This window comes from Mizuhopecten yessoensis, unplaced genomic scaffold (assembly GCF_002113885.1).
Source record: "Mizuhopecten yessoensis strain PY_sf001 unplaced genomic scaffold, ASM211388v2 scaffold4599, whole genome shotgun sequence".
Taxonomy (NCBI): Eukaryota; Metazoa; Mollusca; class Bivalvia; order Pectinida; family Pectinidae; genus Mizuhopecten; species Mizuhopecten yessoensis.
In genome coordinates this window covers 240,806-259,280 of record NW_018405627.1, presented here as the reverse complement: position 1 = coordinate 259,280, position 18,475 = coordinate 240,806, and the positions used below count along the sequence as shown (strand labels likewise).

General features: G+C 34.5%; 1 protein-coding gene across 1 annotated transcript in view; it reads left to right on the top strand.

Moving 5' to 3' along the window:
* LOC110449391 (scavenger receptor cysteine-rich domain superfamily protein-like) overlaps positions 1–17,842 on the top strand; it is a 51,467-nt gene extending 33,625 nt beyond the window's left edge. The window contains exons 9-19 of the mRNA XM_021496244.1: positions 1,471–1,621; positions 2,316–2,494; positions 4,687–4,837; positions 5,427–5,605; positions 6,345–6,495; positions 8,915–9,084; positions 9,352–9,502; positions 12,209–12,378; positions 13,246–13,396; positions 13,562–13,731; positions 17,811–17,842. Of these exons, the coding sequence (XP_021351919.1) occupies positions 1,471–1,621; positions 2,316–2,494; positions 4,687–4,837; positions 5,427–5,605; positions 6,345–6,495; positions 8,915–9,084; positions 9,352–9,502; positions 12,209–12,378; positions 13,246–13,396; positions 13,562–13,731; positions 17,811–17,842 (1,655 nt within the window). The remainder of the gene's footprint in view (positions 1–1,470; positions 1,622–2,315; positions 2,495–4,686; positions 4,838–5,426; positions 5,606–6,344; positions 6,496–8,914; positions 9,085–9,351; positions 9,503–12,208; positions 12,379–13,245; positions 13,397–13,561; positions 13,732–17,810) is intronic.
* The last annotated feature ends 633 nt before the right edge of the window (positions 17,843–18,475 follow it).

Genomic DNA, 18,475 nt, shown 5'->3' with positions numbered 1-18,475 from the left:
CATCAACTCCATAATTTTGTCTTTGCAAATATCTTATTTATTCTCAATAAAAATTTGAAAGTCAATCATAACGTAATTCATGTCTTGGAATTTAACCTCCTATTTCTGTTAGCAGGCGATTAGTCAAAGGTATTAGATTGCAGTATTACTACGATCAATTAGTGATTTTTTTTGTAAGAAATGTGCCACAGTTCTTTTTATCTTTTTTAGGTAAACATAATAATATATGTTAGCAAGGTTACAGCAAAGAGTTTTTTTTATCACGTTCTCGTTTGAGATAGGAAAATATCATGCATAATACAAAATCTTCTTTTCGAGGTATCCCTAGGTATAATTACAAAATATTACATTATTTTCTATGTTTTAGATGAATCAATTTATTTGCTTCGGACATCCTTTACAAATTAGTTTATTCCTATATCCATCTTTCAGTGCTTGTCATCAAATATATCAGACATACGGTTATGACACAACAATTCCGGTACTGATGGCAGGTGTAAGCTGTAACGGTACGGAGGACAGTCTAGCTGATTGTTCCTTTGACGGATGGGGTCAAGTTGGTAACTGCAATAACTACCATGCTGCTGTTTTCTGTTATAACCTCACAGGTATGTACAAGCATACATTAGATGCTGTTTAACGTTAATGGAGATTACTTCAGTAAATATAAATCATTCTTTGTTTCAGGATGCTTGCTCCAACTTTTTTTTAAGTATATTGCGATTCATAGAAGTACCTTTTTTATATATATATAAAGAAATTACAACTATTACCAATACTATTAAAACAAACAATTATATGTATATCTGTTTCGTATTGTCGATCATATACATTACATTTATTATATATGGCTTTTAAACAAGTTTAAGAATGTTTTTTAGTTTGGACGAATATGTCCATTTTTGAACATTTAAATGTCATAACATTATTTTACCCGATTGAACAGAACATTTTTTTATGGTGGTAATTCGATATAACCCCTGTTTGTTATTCGAGGAGAATAAATAGCAAATGTCCCATTAGCGAGTCTTTACATAATCCGGATTTCATATTAATATTGTTATAAAGTTAAGGGCTCACACAACTAAATCAGCCATTAAGCAAAAAGAATTATTTACGATTTCAATATGATCAAGTTACATACAGAGCCTGTGATTAATTTAAAAGTTTAATTGATGACAGAATTTTTAAAGAATAAAATCTACAGATATGTAACCTTTGAAAAATGAATAGTTTTCGTAGATTTTTATATGTGATGGCGAATGTATTTGGGGTTAATGGTAAATGTATGTAAGGGGGTGTTCCCGTCACACTTCACTTATGGATCTAGACAAATGTCACTAGTGTTGAACTTCGAATATCAAAGGTATAAGCTAAAAGAAACTAGCAATAACATAAATTAGAAGATTAAGTTGTGTAATTCCTTAAGCGTTATCCTATTGTTTTGCAATTTCACATAATTTCTTTCAGAAACAGACTTTGAAATTCGCCTTCGTGGAGGCGCAGGTCCTCATGTCGGGCATGTAGAAGTGTATCACAGTGGTCTCTGGGGAACCGTTTGTGGCGACAACAGTTGGGATATCAGAGACGCTATTGTTACCTGCCGCATGTTGGGATTCAGGTAATTTATGGATATATACACTAGTATAAGCTTCCATAGAAGTATAAAACATATCAAGTGATAAAAACGATCGGCTAAAAAATACAACAAAACATGACGTCAAACTTAACTACAATCGACTGCAAACCTTTTACCGTTGCAAATATCTGGCTTATTATCAAACTTCTTTGTATAGATTGTATCCGGCATATCACTAATCTGAGAAAAAGTATAAATATTTCTCGAGAATTTCTGATTTTTTAACACCTATCTATACTGTTTCCCCATCTCTTATGATTTTTTACAACATTTATGGACAATTTAAGTTTTCATCTATCACCTGTCACGATAATCTCGCCTTTGATTACACTGTACACATTTCCACTTGCAGGTGATTTGTCAAAGATTAATTCAATACTTTGTGACCCCGTTTAATTGATGTTATTTGTAAGAAAGAATGCGTCAAATAATTTGTTCTAATTTTAATTTTAATCTTAATAAACAACAGCAATATACATCTAAGATGCCGAAGCTTTTTTTCAAAAGTAATTCAACAATTTAGAAAGAAGAATGATATGCAAATTTTAGAACATTATTTTTGAAGAATACTTGGACAGCACTAAGGAATACTGAATTACTTTAATTTTAGACACATCAACTCATTTACCTCTGAAATATTTTTAATATTTATTTCATTCTTACATGCATCTTACAGCACTTATCAACATATCTATCAGACCACCCGTTATGGCGGTCTAACAGATCCTGTATGGATGACAGGTGTAGACTGTAATGGTACAGAGGAAAGTCTAGCTGATTGTTCGTTTGACGGATGGGATCAAGTTGGCCACTGCAGTACTTACCCTGCTACTGTTTTCTGTTATAACGCCACGGGTATGCATTAACATATTTTAGATGCTGATTTATGCTAATGAAAATTACTTAATTAAATAAAATAAAAATAATGTTTTATTGAAAGTTGCTTGCTCATCATTTTAAAAGTATCTCTCGATTCTTAAAGTAGATTGTTTTGATAATTACAGTCATAACAAACAAAATCAAAACTATATATTTATGTATCTTTTTCCTATTTTCGATGATAAACATTACATTTATTAAATACGACATTTGAAATGTTTAAGACTGTTATTTAGTTTGGACGAATATGTTCAATTTAGTAACATTTATAACATTATTTTATCAGATAGGTTTGGATAAATTTATTTTGTTTAACGTCCTTTTAATAGCTAAGGTCATTTAAAGACCTGCCTCCATATGTATGTTTTGTATGCGTGCATGTGTGTTTATGTGTGCCGGAGGCAGGGTATGGTGGTGTATTTGCCTCCTTGTGAAAGCACGGATCTGATCCCGACACTAAAGTGCTACCTCACTACATTACCATGCCAAAGGCACCCAACACAGCATTCTGCCCGGTCACATCATACTGGCAACGGGGGAACCAGTTGTTGCCATTTCTCTAAATGCTGAACGTTAAGCAGGGAATAACAACTACCATTTTTAAGAACTTTGGTATGTCCAGGCCTTGAGAAAGAACCAAGTGCCTTCCTCACCTGGGCGAACATTCAACACTCAAGTCAAAAGTGAGGTATTACCAACGAGGCGCTAGGAAATATAAAAGATAGTTAGAAGTAGAGAGAAATATAAAGATCCCAACTAATGCAATTAGTGCAGCAGATTGATTTTGGTCGCCTCTGTGTCCCAAAGTAGAGGGCACAAAAGCAGTGAGAGATTCTCATCCAGACTCCAACAATGAACATGCCTAAGTGGAAAATATATAAGTTGGTACAACGACGTGCAGCCCGGTGGGTCCTTAACAGATATAATAGCACCTCTAGTGTGATCGACATGATATCAGACCTAGGTTGGAGGACACTGGAACACGGACGTGCTGACGCCAGACTGATACTAGTGTAAAAGTTTAGTAAATTTGTAAACTTTAAAGAGTTATATTTGACGTCTGTCATCATGAGCGGTATACCGGATGTTTATATACTGTTCGGAACTCAAAAGGAAGGTAACAGCGGAAATGTTCCGAGTAATTTGTCTTGACTACTGCACGTGCAAATTACCGTGTTTTGTCTATTTAAGCCGGTACACCTGTGTGCTTCGGCAGTCGGAATAAAAGTAGCTGTAGGTATAGGTCTCTCAACCGCAATAGGATAATGTTAGCGTAGATTTGAAATCTAGATTATGTGAAGAATGTTACCAGTCATAGTACTAGCAGTAGTTTCTCTGTAGTCATGTAGTATTTTTGTAGGAGTTTTAGAGTTGTGTTTTGAACCATGTCGTCGCCTATTTATTAGGCATATGGCCGTGTAGCCGTCAGTATACATATTCAGTTAGGTCTTGTACTACCTGTAAATAAAGCCATGTTGTTGATGTGTATGTGTGCTCGAGTGTGTGACCGCGTGGTCTAAACTCATGTCCCGGTGCGTAGATATGTCCATGTCATATTAATAAACTACCTGAATTTTATATTTCGGTGTCTGTGTTTATTTGCTTAACTTCAATCATATCAGACTGTAAGACCCTGACGGACCCAAGATCACCGAACCTGGGTGTTGGTTTTAAAGTGAAAAACCGATTCTTTTACACTAGTTTATAAAATCCGGAAAAACCTGGTCCTCGTAGCCATCAACCCAAAGGATCAGCTCTCCTCATCTTTGAGCACGCCTAATCCCTGGATATATTTCCTATGCTTTCGATCAAACTATCCTTTATTTGTTCCCATTCGTCCACTTGGTGTTGATCTTCGGATGAAGGACTACAAGTCAACCGGCAAAAGCAAACAAACAAATCCCCAATATTGCAGGGGGTTACCGCATTAGTCGCCTCTTACGATAATGCAGCGGGTAACAGCAGGTGTTTTATTTTCTCGATACCCGACCTACAGAGGTGATTGTACCCGATATAACACAGGACGTTTCATAATTTGGTATCACCACTGTTTGTTGTTTACAGGGGAATACATATTAAAATGCCATGTGTATTCTTCACATAATCTAGATTTCAAATCAATATTGTTGTATTCTATCTCATCATGGTGCAATGTTAACATGTTGCAGAAACAGGTTTTGACATCCGCCTAACTGGAGGGGCAGGTCCTCATGTGGGCCGTGTAGAAGTGTATCACAGTGGTCTCTGGGGAACCATTTGTTACGACAACAGTTGGGGCTACAAGGACGATATCGTAGCGTGTGGGATGTTGGGGTACAGGTAATGTATGGATATATACACTAGTGTAAGCATCCGTAGAAGTATAAGACATACCCAGTAGTAAAAACAATCGGCTTAAAAATACAACAAAACATAACGTCAAGCATGATCGACTGCAAAACTGCAAAATTTGACCTATTATCAAAATTATTGTATCGGTCACATATGGTTTATCACTAATCTGCGGGAGAGTATGAATATATCTCGAAAATGTTTGATAATGAACAATCATGCGATTCTGTATACAATGTACATATATCCGATCGTATGCGTTTTGTCAAAGAATAGCATATTGCGTTGTTACACCGTTAAAATGATATTATTTGTATAAAGGATTGCGTCTAGTAGATTACTAAATAAACAACAGCCGTATATTCATAACGCATACGGTTTTTTTACAACTTTTACTAATAAATTATAAAAAAAAATTAGTGGAATATTGGTATGCAGGTTGCATTACATTATTTTTAGGCATACTTTGACTTCACTAAAGAACACCGAATTACTTTTTGAGACATATCAACTCATTTACAAATGTACCCCTTAAACTATCTTGAAAAAATTGTTCATTCGTACATGCATTTTTCAGTACTGGTCAACCAATATATCAGACCAACCGTTATGGTAGTCTAACAGATCCTGTATGGATGAGAGGTGTAGACTGTAACGGTACGGAGGACAGTCTAGCTGATTGTTCCTTTGGCGGATGGGGCCAAGCTGAGCGGTATTGCAGTTACCCCGCTACTGTTTTCTGTTATAACGTCACAGGTTTGTTTAAATCGATAACAAACACTTTAGATGATGTTTAACGTTAATGAAGATTCCCTTTTGAAAATGCAAAACATACATTACTGAATGAAGTTTGTTTATTCATTTCCAATCAGCTCCCATTTTTTGAAATAGTAAAATAAATAAAGCCATTACTACCATTATCAAAATTACGAAAACAATGAAAGGATTGTATACACGCTTCCTATAGTTGTTCATTTATATGAAATCTACTTAGAATTACAATCAAGGTTTATCAAGCCCCTTAGATGTATTTTCCACCCTTAACTCCAACCCCTGAACAGTCATATTCAAAGACCCCAATTAAAATTCGGAATTCATATATATAATTTGAATATAACGACCATGTTATTACGATTTGAAACGCAGTTTCCTGTGGTTGTTGATATATATTGAATTTATTCAAAAACTCAATTGAAAATGTTTCAGATTTCCATGTACTGGAGGACGATTCCTGGAAATTACCGCAGTATTATGTATATTCTAAACTCTTAAAAAATATCTTCGTTTGCCCAAAGGAATAATTTGAAATCATTTGATATAAATATAAATTCTTTCACAATATTTTCCCTTTAAACCAAAGCAGGTATTTTTGTTTAAAATGACATAATAATAGTACGCAGGATACGCAACACGAAATGCCATTGGTGTATTTTAAAACAATACGGATTTCATGTTTTGGGATGAAATACATATTTTTAAAATTTATATAAAACAGGAACAGACATTCACATCCGCCTGAGTGGCGGTTCTGGTACCCATGTCGGCCGTGTTGAAGTCTACTATAGTGGTAACTGGGGTACTGTTTGTGGCGACAACTACTGGGACTACAGGGACGCTGTTGTAACGTGCAGGATGTTCGGATACAGGTAAATCACGCGTCATACCCAAAGAATAAGGTTCAAATCGATGACTAAACATTTGAGCCATGGAAAGCCCTGCGTACATACGAACTCTTAATTCCCGGGAACAGTAAGTGAAAATTGTTATTTATAACCTCACACACACAACCTTCCGCCCTCTGTTAGTGACCAACTGTACCTGTAGATATATAATTGTTCCCTTCGAAGAGGGATGTAGGCTATCGCTCGTTATACCACTTGTTATATCATCATGTGTGAGTAAGTATTTGCTTGAGTCAGCAGTCGAACCTCAAGGAACTAATGCCTGGATTCGCTGCATGAGCAAGGGACAGATGACAGGAGGAAGGTAAACATTAAAACAATTTATTTGCATCCATACTAATAATAATGTATATGTCTCTGATCAGCGACACCATTGATAGCTTTCGGTAACGGGTGATCGGACGTCCCAAATGGATGCCGACAGTAAGTTGTAGGTATATCCTTGACGTTGGGCCAGCGGTCGGTAGGATAGAACAAGAAAACGTCGTGGACATACAAAATTGTACATAAAACGACGATCATTTGTTTCGACTGCTTAAGCCGACCTAGCCGTAAAAGACGAACGCAATACGGACGTAGACCAGCTGCGAGCCAGGCGCTTGGTGATCGAACGGAGGTCGGACTGTTGAATAATAATAAAATTATAACGCAATTAAAAAACTGTAGCATAATATCTTTCCAAGTCCAAACTTTATCTTGGCATTTACATGATTTCTTGTGAAAAAATTGTTATGGATTTTATTTGGTATATCACTTTTCTGTTGATTAACATAATACTTTTACATTGAATCTGTTCAACTTTGCTTTCTTACATGGTTTTCTATAACATTCATGAATATTCGGGCATTCATCTTTTAATTCCTTAACGCAAATCCTGTCCGAAATCCGTACCATATGTCCTAACTAGACTCCCCCAGTACATACAACAAAATGGCGGACAATCAATATTTGTTTTCATCTCAATGTTTATTGCTCCTTTGTTATAACAGAGTAATTTGAAGACAAATAAAACAAAATATTTAAATGAACACATACATGTAAACATCTAAGTCAGTTACATCCATAACGTATACATTTAGTATTCCCACTTTCCTCAGTTCTGATTACTATTAATGCATACAAAGAATCGTGTATAAAACGTTTCTCAGATTATAGTGTACAAATTTGCCTAGAAAAGGTAGCTTCAATTAGTAAAAGGCTTGAACGTTACCCGTCCTTGGATAGAAAGCCTTAAAACCTTTTCAGAAGAATTTTAAACGATGGTAGTTTATACCATAACACCTACACATTCAATTAGTAGGCATCGGGAGAAACTATCATTAATTTGAACAGTTATATATTAACTTCATATGTTTTTGATTGACTTTTTATTTTTATTTCAATATTCTGATTAGTTACATAAAAAATACAATGATTTCCATTTTTCTTTTTTACAACAATGCCATCATTTATTCAATTTTTCTCATTACACTTTCTCATTTTCTCACCACTGATACAATATATCACCATAGTTACAGTATATCATCATAATCAATATATTTCCTCAAAGAGGTGTAACTGCTGCAAGAAATAATCAGGTAGCCATGAACCAATGTTATTGTTTCATGTCGTTGTTCATAGACAGACATATCTTTATTTTCGCAGTATTATGACTAACTTGCAGCTGATTATGACTGAAATATCAACATTTGTCCGGCAACGAAAGATACGATTCACTCGTTGCAGTGCGGGTCCCAATTGGGATTGATTTTGGTTACGATTTTTTTTAATTACGTGTAGTTGTATCTTTACTTTTTTTAAATATCCACAATTACTTATATTAAATATTTGGTGATGAATTTACTGGCGTTTGTATCGAATTCAGTCACCGCCATATTATTTATAACGGAGACCACAAAACGCAATATAGTGAGGCAAATTCCAAAACAATATGTCACATGATGAAAGCTGTGTACTCTGTACCTATTAAAATCTTTCTTGCCAACTGATGGGTGCTGATTTTTGCAACAATTAATTGGATTACACGACTGTTGTGTGCTATAGCCAGTTAAAAATAAGACAGGTAACGTCGAAGTCTCTTGTCGTGTATGCACGATAGCAGGAATGGGACGGCATACATTTTTGTCGTCTATACACGACAACGGGGAACAGGAAGCACATATTGTTCACGAAAACAGTACGGAAAGTACGGAAAGAGTTAATCATCGGTTTATATACATACAAATTGTATTGATTTCTGCTTGCATCGAATCGTTTTGTTACTTCGCCTAGTTGAGTTATTATCTTGGTACCACTGTGGTATATTGAATAACTTTCTCAAACTGTATACAGTGTTACTCACTTGCCTCTAAAACTTTATAAAACCTTGTTACATATGTTTCAGCACTGGTCAACAGGCCACCGATTATTACAGTATGATAGATCCTGTATGGATGACAGGTGTAAACTGTAACGGTACGGAGGATAGTCTAGCTGATTGTTCCTTTGACGGATGGGGACAGGGTGGTTATTGCAGTAGCTACTCCGCTAGAGTTTTCTGTTATAACGTCACAGGTATGTATATTTGAATCAATAGTCCAGATGCTTTTAACGAAATAGAGGTCAAAATATAAAGATCGAAAGCTTATATGACATCTATTTGATATATAGTTCATTGATTTGACTGCTTGATCTTGATAGTTATTTTTTGTAGCAGCATGTTTTAATCATTTTGTGTGTTTCATAACCCGCTGTTATAACGCCATAGGTTTTCATACTTTTTTCATTAGCTCAACTGTAATCGTATTGTTGTGTTGTGATGTAAACTTAATTTTCAAACAGCACAAGACTTTGACATCCGCCTGAGTGGAGGCGCAGGTCCCCATGTCGGCCGCGTGGAAGTGTACTACAGTGGTTACTGGGGAGCTGTTTGTGGAGACAACCACTGGGACTTAAGGGACGCCAGTGTAACGTGTCGGATGTTAGGATACAGGTAGTTCCAGGATATTTTTCTGATGTGAACTTCCGTAGCATTAAGAAACGTGTCAGTTCATTAATTCAATGGGACGAAAGGCAATTGCAAAAGGGATTATGGTATCTCATGTAAATTTAAACATCCACAGCAAAAGGTTATCGTTGCAAATACCTGCCATTTTCTTTAGAATATACTTTCTCATTTATATTTAGCAAAAAGCAATATGTGGAATCGTATAAATGTATATTACATTAACGTTTAAAGTTGGATATCACCTTGCAGAATGTAGAACTTAAATTTCGAGGTACAGTTGCTGTATACCTGGGTATCATTGTTGAATATTGATTTATTTACTTCTCGAATTATTTGCATCTCAAACTCCTTTAAACCTACAATATACATATAACTAACTTTCAGTGCTAGTCGTCATATGTATCAAACCACCCGTTATGGCGGTCTAACAGATCCTGTATGGATGACGGGTGTAGACTGTAACGGTACGGAGGACAGTCTAGCTGATTGTTCCTTTGACGGATGGGACCAAGTTGGTCACTGCAGTAATTACCCTGCATGTGTTTTCTGTTATAACGTCACAGGTATGTTTCACAACTGTAGACGGTTGTAAATGATGAATACAAATAAGACCATTGGTTTGGACTCATTGATATGTGATGTGCATATAACAATTCATGAAACTATCCTTATTAAAACTTGTCTCAGGGCGATATATCTTATACTAGTCAAAAACAGGGAGTTGTGTAGGCTAGGTCATTTTCATGTAAAATACAATAGGTTCCTTTTAAGTTTGAAACTATTTTGGTCGCTCATTACATTTTACAGTTAAAAATACTTAAAAAACTGAATTATAATTCGAAAACTTGTTATTGAAATACGTATATGTCCTTTCATCGGGCATGTCCAGTAAATTTTGTCTTTTTCACAACAACTATCTTATTCAATTATAGCCTTTGGCTGAGGTCGATACCTGGATGTATCGACCCGAGAAAAGATATACAAATGTATTGACAGAGGACGCAGTCCGAGGTCAATATATCTTTTCTCGGGTCGATGAATCCAGGTATCGAACGAAGTCAAAGGCTACAATTGTTTTATCATTTTCAAAACAGTAATGTTAGCAATCTGAAAAAAAAATCACAGAAAAACTCTACGGAAGCGGGATGATGCGTTTGTTTGGAGTCGCGTCGTACGTCTATTTTTAGAAACACCCAGTCCTTAAACAAAAATCACGTGCTCCAAGTCAGTATCGGTTTTTATCGGTGGACACGTGATGCACTGCTGGCCAATGACTTGTCCACAGATAAAAACCGATATTGATTTGGAGTGCGTGATTTTTTTTAAAGGACTGGATGTTTCTAAAAATAGAATTATGACGCGACCTCAAACAAACGCATCATCCCGCTTCCGTAGAGTTTTGCGGTGAGTTTTTTTTCAGATTGCTAACATTACTGTTTTGAAAATAATAAAACAATTGTAGCCTTTGACTTCGGTCGATACCTGGATTTATCGACCCGAGAAAAGATATATTGACTTCGGACTGCGTCCTCTTTCAATAAATCTTTTCTCGGGTCGATTTGACTCCTTCAGCATATTGATACATGGAACAATGTGTTAATGCGCGTACATGACGACCATAATAATTGAAAAATCATATTCGAAGGGCTTCCAACATAACTTTATATGATATTTAAAATCAATGAAAGGTCGAGAAATAGTGTTGTTCACTGTGGAGTTTCTAAATATATCGATGTAGTTTCATAGGATCTATACCAGCATAGCTATCACGGCTACAGTAGCTACCATCGTAGAAACCCGATTCGAATAGTTTTTAAGAGTATTTAAATATTTTTGGATGTAGATATAGGGAGTGGCCTTCCTTTTGAAGGCGTAATAGACAACATGACAGCAGTTAAGAATTAAATACGATAAAAAACATTGGAAATACAAACGTCACAGTGGTAACTGCTAAAAAGTTTGTGATAAGAAACTAGATGCCTTCGTCGATTGGATTGCAAAATGCTAGGCATTTGACTACGAGGAGTAAAATAGGACTGTTTCTTTTGTATACATGAATTTACAAATTATTCTTGAAATCGTTTTAAAACCATATCGCAACGACAACTGACACTTCGTTTTAAATTAAATGTTTATGATTTATTATAGAAAACATTATATATTTATAAAAAAATAATGTAATGATTTCCCTCATAAAGAAAACTCTTTTCTTCTGATGCTGCTGTGTATAATAATTGTATTAGTAATAAAATAAATTGGATAAAGCCTCATTTGCTTAATAAATCTAAAGAGTTTTTAATACATTTACATTGCTGTATTTTCAGCTAATTCTAACATAGAAGTTCGTCTAGTAGATGGACCGTACAATTATACTGGCCGAGTCGAGGTGTACTACGGTGGATATTGGGGAGCTGTTTGTTCTCAAAATTTAGTTTTTAATGATAAAGACGCAGCAGTCGTATGTAGAATGCTTAATCATAGGTAAGATATATTTCGAAAATCAAATTACATACGTGGTATAAGATAATCAAGTACTTTTGGAATGTTTGTGTAAACATTGAAGATAAAAAACAAGTAAGCCAAAGAACTTGATGCATAATTTTCCCTTAAAAATACGCTATGAAAACTTTGCTATTTTTTACAATGAATCCAAACACCGTCAGCAACAATCACAATTTTCTTGAATTTCAGTAATGGTCGGGCTTTATCGCGTGTTTCCAATGTCCCTAATGAACCAATTTGGATGGAAAATGTAAGATGTAACGGTACGGAGACCAGTCTTGCTGACTGCCCTTTTGACGGCTGGGGAAATGTTGGCTACTGTAGTTATCAACCTTATGTCACGTGTTTCAACGTAGCAGGTAACTATAGAAGTTTATAGAATGTTGTTTGATTATCGAACAAATACAAAAAAAAAACAAACGATAAACTAAATACTGTGTTACCGTTTATTTTGATATCATTTGATTTATCATTGGCTCGTACTGTTTAAATATTCGTATTAGATTACATTTAAATGATAATAGACCCAATTGGAAAATCAATATTATCAATAATTTTTGCAAAATCTGTTTGGTATATCTATAAATTAAAATTGATATTTTTTTCTCCCTTTTATATATAAGGTTTTTTTTTCGACGTGTAAAACTTGAATATTTTGGATCGTAACAGGGTTTCTTGATGTTTAAAAAAAAATATAGTTATCTGCATAGCTTTTAATTGTTTTAGAACGAAAATGTTAAATCTTCTTCGTGTAGTGTAATACAACAAACAGCCAGAGAGAAAGATAAATAAAGGGGAAAAAATATAAACAGAAACTGTTATACAATTAATATCAAAAGATTCTTTAAGAACCTATCATTTAAAGCAAGCCTGACATCAATTTAGGATAACCATGTGATATTTTTATTGATCTGAATGTTTTTTAATCCAAAAAAGCTTTAAAAAGGACATAGGCATATATACAAAGTTATACATCTCTCCCTTATTCAGCTAATTAAAGTCTGACTGCGTGAAAATTAATAAAAATGTTTTTAAACAAAAATAATTTAATGATTTTCCTTATAAAGAAAACTCTTTTTTTCTTCTGCTTGCGTCATTTCTAGCGTACAACTTAAATGTACATAATTTATTGTTGCAAAAAGGCGAAACTTCTTATGCCTGCTGTGTATATATTTGTATTAGTAAATCGATAAAACCACCCATGCTCAATAAATCTTTATTTTCAGCTAATTCTACCATAGAAGTTCGTCTGGTAGATGGACCGTACAATTATACTGGCCGAGTCGAGGTGTACTACAGTGGATATTGGGGAGCTGTTTGTTCTTACGACTTTGGTGATGCAGACGCAGCAGTCGTATGTAGAATGCTTAATTATAGGTAAGGTGCATTTCTAATTATACTTGACATAAGATAATCAAATATATCTCCAATGGTGATGAAAATATTGTGGAAAAACAGATAAGTGGAAGAACACTTTGGTCTTTTTACGTTGAATCTAAATGCTGTCAGCAATAATGACATTTAACATTTGTGACTTTTCAGTAATGGCCGGGCATTATCGCATGTTTCCAAAACCCCTGAAGAACCATTATGGATGGGCAATGTGAGATGTAACGGTACGGAGACCAGTCTTGCTGACTGTCCTTTTGACGGCTGGGGAAATGTTGGCAGATGTCATTATCAACCTTATGTCACGTGTTTCAACGTAGCAGGTAACTATAGAAGTTTATATAATGTTGTTTGATTTTCGAAAAAAATACAAAAATAACGATAAAATAAAGAACTGTGTTAGCATTTATTTTGATATCATTTGATTTAGCATTGACTTTTTCGTACTGTCTAAATATTTGTATTAAATTATATTTCAGTGATGATAGACGTAAATATAAAATCAATATATCAATCTTTGCAAAATCTGTTTTGTATATTTATAAATTAAAATTGATTTTTTTTCTCCCTTTGTTTGTTCACTTTATTTGATGTTTTTTAAATGACGTATTGTCAAACATCGTATATATATAAGTTGTATATGACGTCTTGGTGCACTGTATACGTCGTTTTTCAGTTTTGTATTTCTTTATTGTGTTCGAGCTAAAGAGTTTGAAGAGTTAGTGTTGATTTACCTATATAACATTGTCCAACATAACGTAACATTGTTGATTGATTAGTTGTATCACTCTTTATATTAACATTGAAGTCTGTGAGATACGATCGTGAGACAACAATAATTTATAATACTTTATAAATGAGGTTCAAATGAATTCATCATGTATAAGGTAGGTACACTTTCTTTTTAAATCAATCAAAATGATACATCAGCCACGGACCAGCACAATCAGGTAGGTATATATATATATTTACTTATGCGAACTATTTCATCTACACTCTTATCGATTAATATATATATATATATAAGTATGTGTTGTATAATGTGTAGTATTGTTTAACGTACTGTTGTGAAAAAATGAGGTTATAAAATATTGACTTAATATACTTCAATTACATTTTGTTGATATCGTTGTTACATTTGCCTTATTCCATTAATTTAGAATAGCCATATTTAGTTTTGTTTAAACACGTGGCAAATGATTTTATACCACTAACATGTTTTAATGCCTTTTAAATATGTTGTATGTTCCTATAATTCAATTGTCCTGAACTATAATAACTAGTACCTTTACATGTAATGCACAAATGTATACATAGTACTGGCTTGAGCTGTGTTTGAATCTCCAAAATATTCGAAACGTTATTTCACATGGATCGAGATTCGCAATGATCAACATTATATTTCATCAATAAATTTTGAATAACGATAGAACATGTAAACATTTTTGTTGATTTTCTATAGGAAAAGCCTACATATTTTATTTCATCTGATCTTATTTAAATATTCCATTATGTTTCAGAAAAGACACATCGGACCCTTGCGGTGATCCACACACTTTTGTTTTGTATTGTAAGGATGGGGTAGGGTCTTAAACTGTAACATGTAATTGATTTACAAAATTAAACTCTGTAGCCTCGGGAAAGAAGATCTGCTATATCCCAACAGTGCCTAGTGAGAGGCGACTAATGCGGTCCCCCTTTAGAATTGTTTTCATCTGTGATTGTTACGGGAACAATGAAAAAAAATAAAAATGTAACTTGCGGCCCCCATGAAACCAGTATATCTTTTCATTTGTCATTCCATTTTTTTTCAATCGGAGTTGTCTTTCTGTTTACCCGTTTTCATTTGACATTGGCTGTTGCGAGAACATTTAACAAATCACACAATTATTTATGTCGAAAACAAATACGTTTGTTGGGCATTACACTGAAAAGGTAAGTTAAAACAATGCACTGATGACTCATAATATGTAATTTGATGTAATAGTATTTTCACTTCAATACGCGTTAAACATTTGTTTGTGAAAATGTTCTTCTTATATAAATAAATGTCTGATAGAAATGACAGCTGAATCTTTTTTCCCGATTTTTCCAGTTGGTTATAATATTGTAGAAGAGACCTCACATAAACTTGTTCAACACTTTCCTGGACAATCAAATACAAGCCTATATCTCTCCAGTTCCAGATCCGTAGGTTGGCAGGTCTCTGGACTAGAACGAACTGATTACGTTGGCAATCCCACCGTTCAACCAGGAGAAGTTTTGCTCCGTTCTTCTAACTGCACATAATAGCCGAGGCAGTCTTGGTCCATGAGGATGAACTCACACCTAGAGATTCTCCACTCGTTGAGGTTATACACTGTATTGAAAGGCTTTGGTCAGGCAAGCATTTTTTAGGACATGTCAGTTTGCATTGCTAGATCAATCAAGCCTTCTTGTTCTCGTCTTGCGTTGCTATTAAGTTATTTTAGAATATCGAATAGTTTTGTTTCTCCGCTAAATTGGTTGATATTAAAGTAAAAAATTGTCTGATTTTCATTCCCTTTTTTAAATTGTGATGATGGTAAAAAACAGTACACATTCATAGTGCACCAGGGTTAACACATAGAGTAACAATGTACATTTCATTAACATTTAAGATATAATATTATCATGCAGAATGGAATTCTTTTATTTCGAGCTAGACATGAATAACAATCTTACTTGCAACTTAGCTTCTAATAAAATCCTTTATCTACCTTTAGGTACTTTAGGTCAACAAATATATCGCACCACCCGTTATTGCTGGCTTATCGATTACATTTGTATGTATGGGTGGCAGGTGTAATCTGTAACAGACAGAACTAGCTGAATGGGTTTGGCTTCCGGGACACAGGTAAACACCATTTGGATGATAGCCAGATGACAGACAGAAGTTTTACCTGGCCTGTGGAAATGCAAATGTTGCTGTTTTCACGTGTATTTGATGTAAACGCCGCTGTTAATCCTATTAAATGAATACGGAGCATTCCACCCCTATGTTTAGGATTCACACAATTACTACATACAATAAGCAAGTGTTTCATACGATTATAATCCCTACCTATAACGTTTTCGATCAAATACAGTAATTTAAACATGTAAATATTGACATATCTTGATTGAATTTAAATTTATTAAAGTATCTAGTTCAAGTTTATTTTAACACGTGATGGCGGTTTTATTTGGGGTCAAATGTCAGAGGGTTTTCTCTACCAGCTTCACCGGTTTGGCTTGTAAACTTCCGGTTTTGAAAAGCAGAAGCGTTTAAAGCTCTTATGTACCAAAAAACTGCAAATTGCCTTTTGAAGCCCTTTTAAGGTATGTTTTAGTGAATCTAGTTGTTACTTATGTTTTACTTCAAACATAAACGCTATTAGCTCAAAAGCTTAGTAATAACATATAGTAAATGATTTAGTTGTGTGAGATATTTAATGTATATGTTTTTATGCACGTCTATTTAGTGTCTACGTCGTTGTTCACACGTGTACTTAATGTAAAGGTAGCTGTTCATACATGATTAATCAGACTCTGAATGGAAAATATGTTTTATTCCAAACGCAAATTATATAATAAGCAGCAGTAATATAATATTTTATTTATAAAGACACCCGACATATGTTAATGTAGTTAAAATGTCATGTCTTGGAAGTTAAAATAAAACTACAAGGTACATAGTAACGTAATGACAACGGACATAAAAAAATAGTATATTAATACTACATTCATTAGAGTTTGAGAGTGCCTAGGGTCACCCTGAGGGTATCACTGTCACCCAAGGCGAAGCGACGGATGACAGTGATATCCGAGGTTGATGTAACAGTAGATATGCATCTCGGAAATCGTGTATGTTTTACCACATCTTTTAAATTTGTAACACGTAAACATCGCATGTTGGCGATGCAAGGCCGTTACTGTTACTAAAAGGAAACTGTGCATGCGAAACAATCGATATCGTTTCATTTCTAGAACATCCAAATAATAAGCTTATCATGTTAGCAATGTTATCAATTTAGAACGAGAAGCGCCTGATGTTTACCAGACTGTTACTGTATGCTCTTGGTTTCTATTCCCTCAGTTTTATCGATAAAGAGTTCTAATTATGTTTTTTTTCGAGACTTTGGTATTATCTTGTTGTTTTAATAATATCACTAAATAAGCGAAAGGCTATATAAAGTATTAAAATGTAAATTTTGTACAATATCTTTATAGTTTGTGAATGTATTGATGGGTTTATCAGGATTAGTAACAAACACCTAGCCAAGTCCTTCAATTTCACATTCAGATAAATCTACGATGTGCTGTCTTTCCACGAAGGTAGGACAAAGGTGTTCCCCATGAAAATGCTATTTAGTGTAAGTTGTAGTTTTGTTGTTATTTCCAGAGTTCTTGCTGTGGGGACGTGACGTTACTTAGATTTGACTTAGATTTACATGGCTGTGTCGTCGATGAAGCAGAAGACCCATACCCTTCCGCAACACCTGAGGTATTATCTTTGTACTTTTTCAAGGGTTTCCATGAACGTTTTCCTTTGTTCATCTATTGCCACAGTTTTATCGATAAAGAGTTCTAATTATGGTTTTGTTGAGACTTTGGTATTATCTTGCTGATTTAATAATATCACTGATGAGTCCTTAATTAGCGAAAGGCTATATAAAGTATCAAAATGTAAATTTTATTTGGTTTCTGTTTCGAGACACTTAAAGTTTCAAATATCTCTTTATTTTGTGAATTTATTGATGAGCTTATCAGGATTGGTAAGAACCACCTAGCCAAGTACTTCAATTTCACCTTCAGATAAATCGATGATGTGCTGTCTTTGCATAACAAGAACTCGATTGACCACATCGACCGTATATGGCCTCCAGAGCTTAAAATCTAGTGCACCACAGACTCATCTACTTCAGCCCCTTTTCTGGATCTTTAGTTACAACATGACCAACAGGGACAGATTACTACTAAGCTTCACGATGAGAGGGATCATTCAGACTTTCCGATCGTTGACTTTTAACATTCTTGATAGCAACATCCTTGCTTCCCTTAACTACA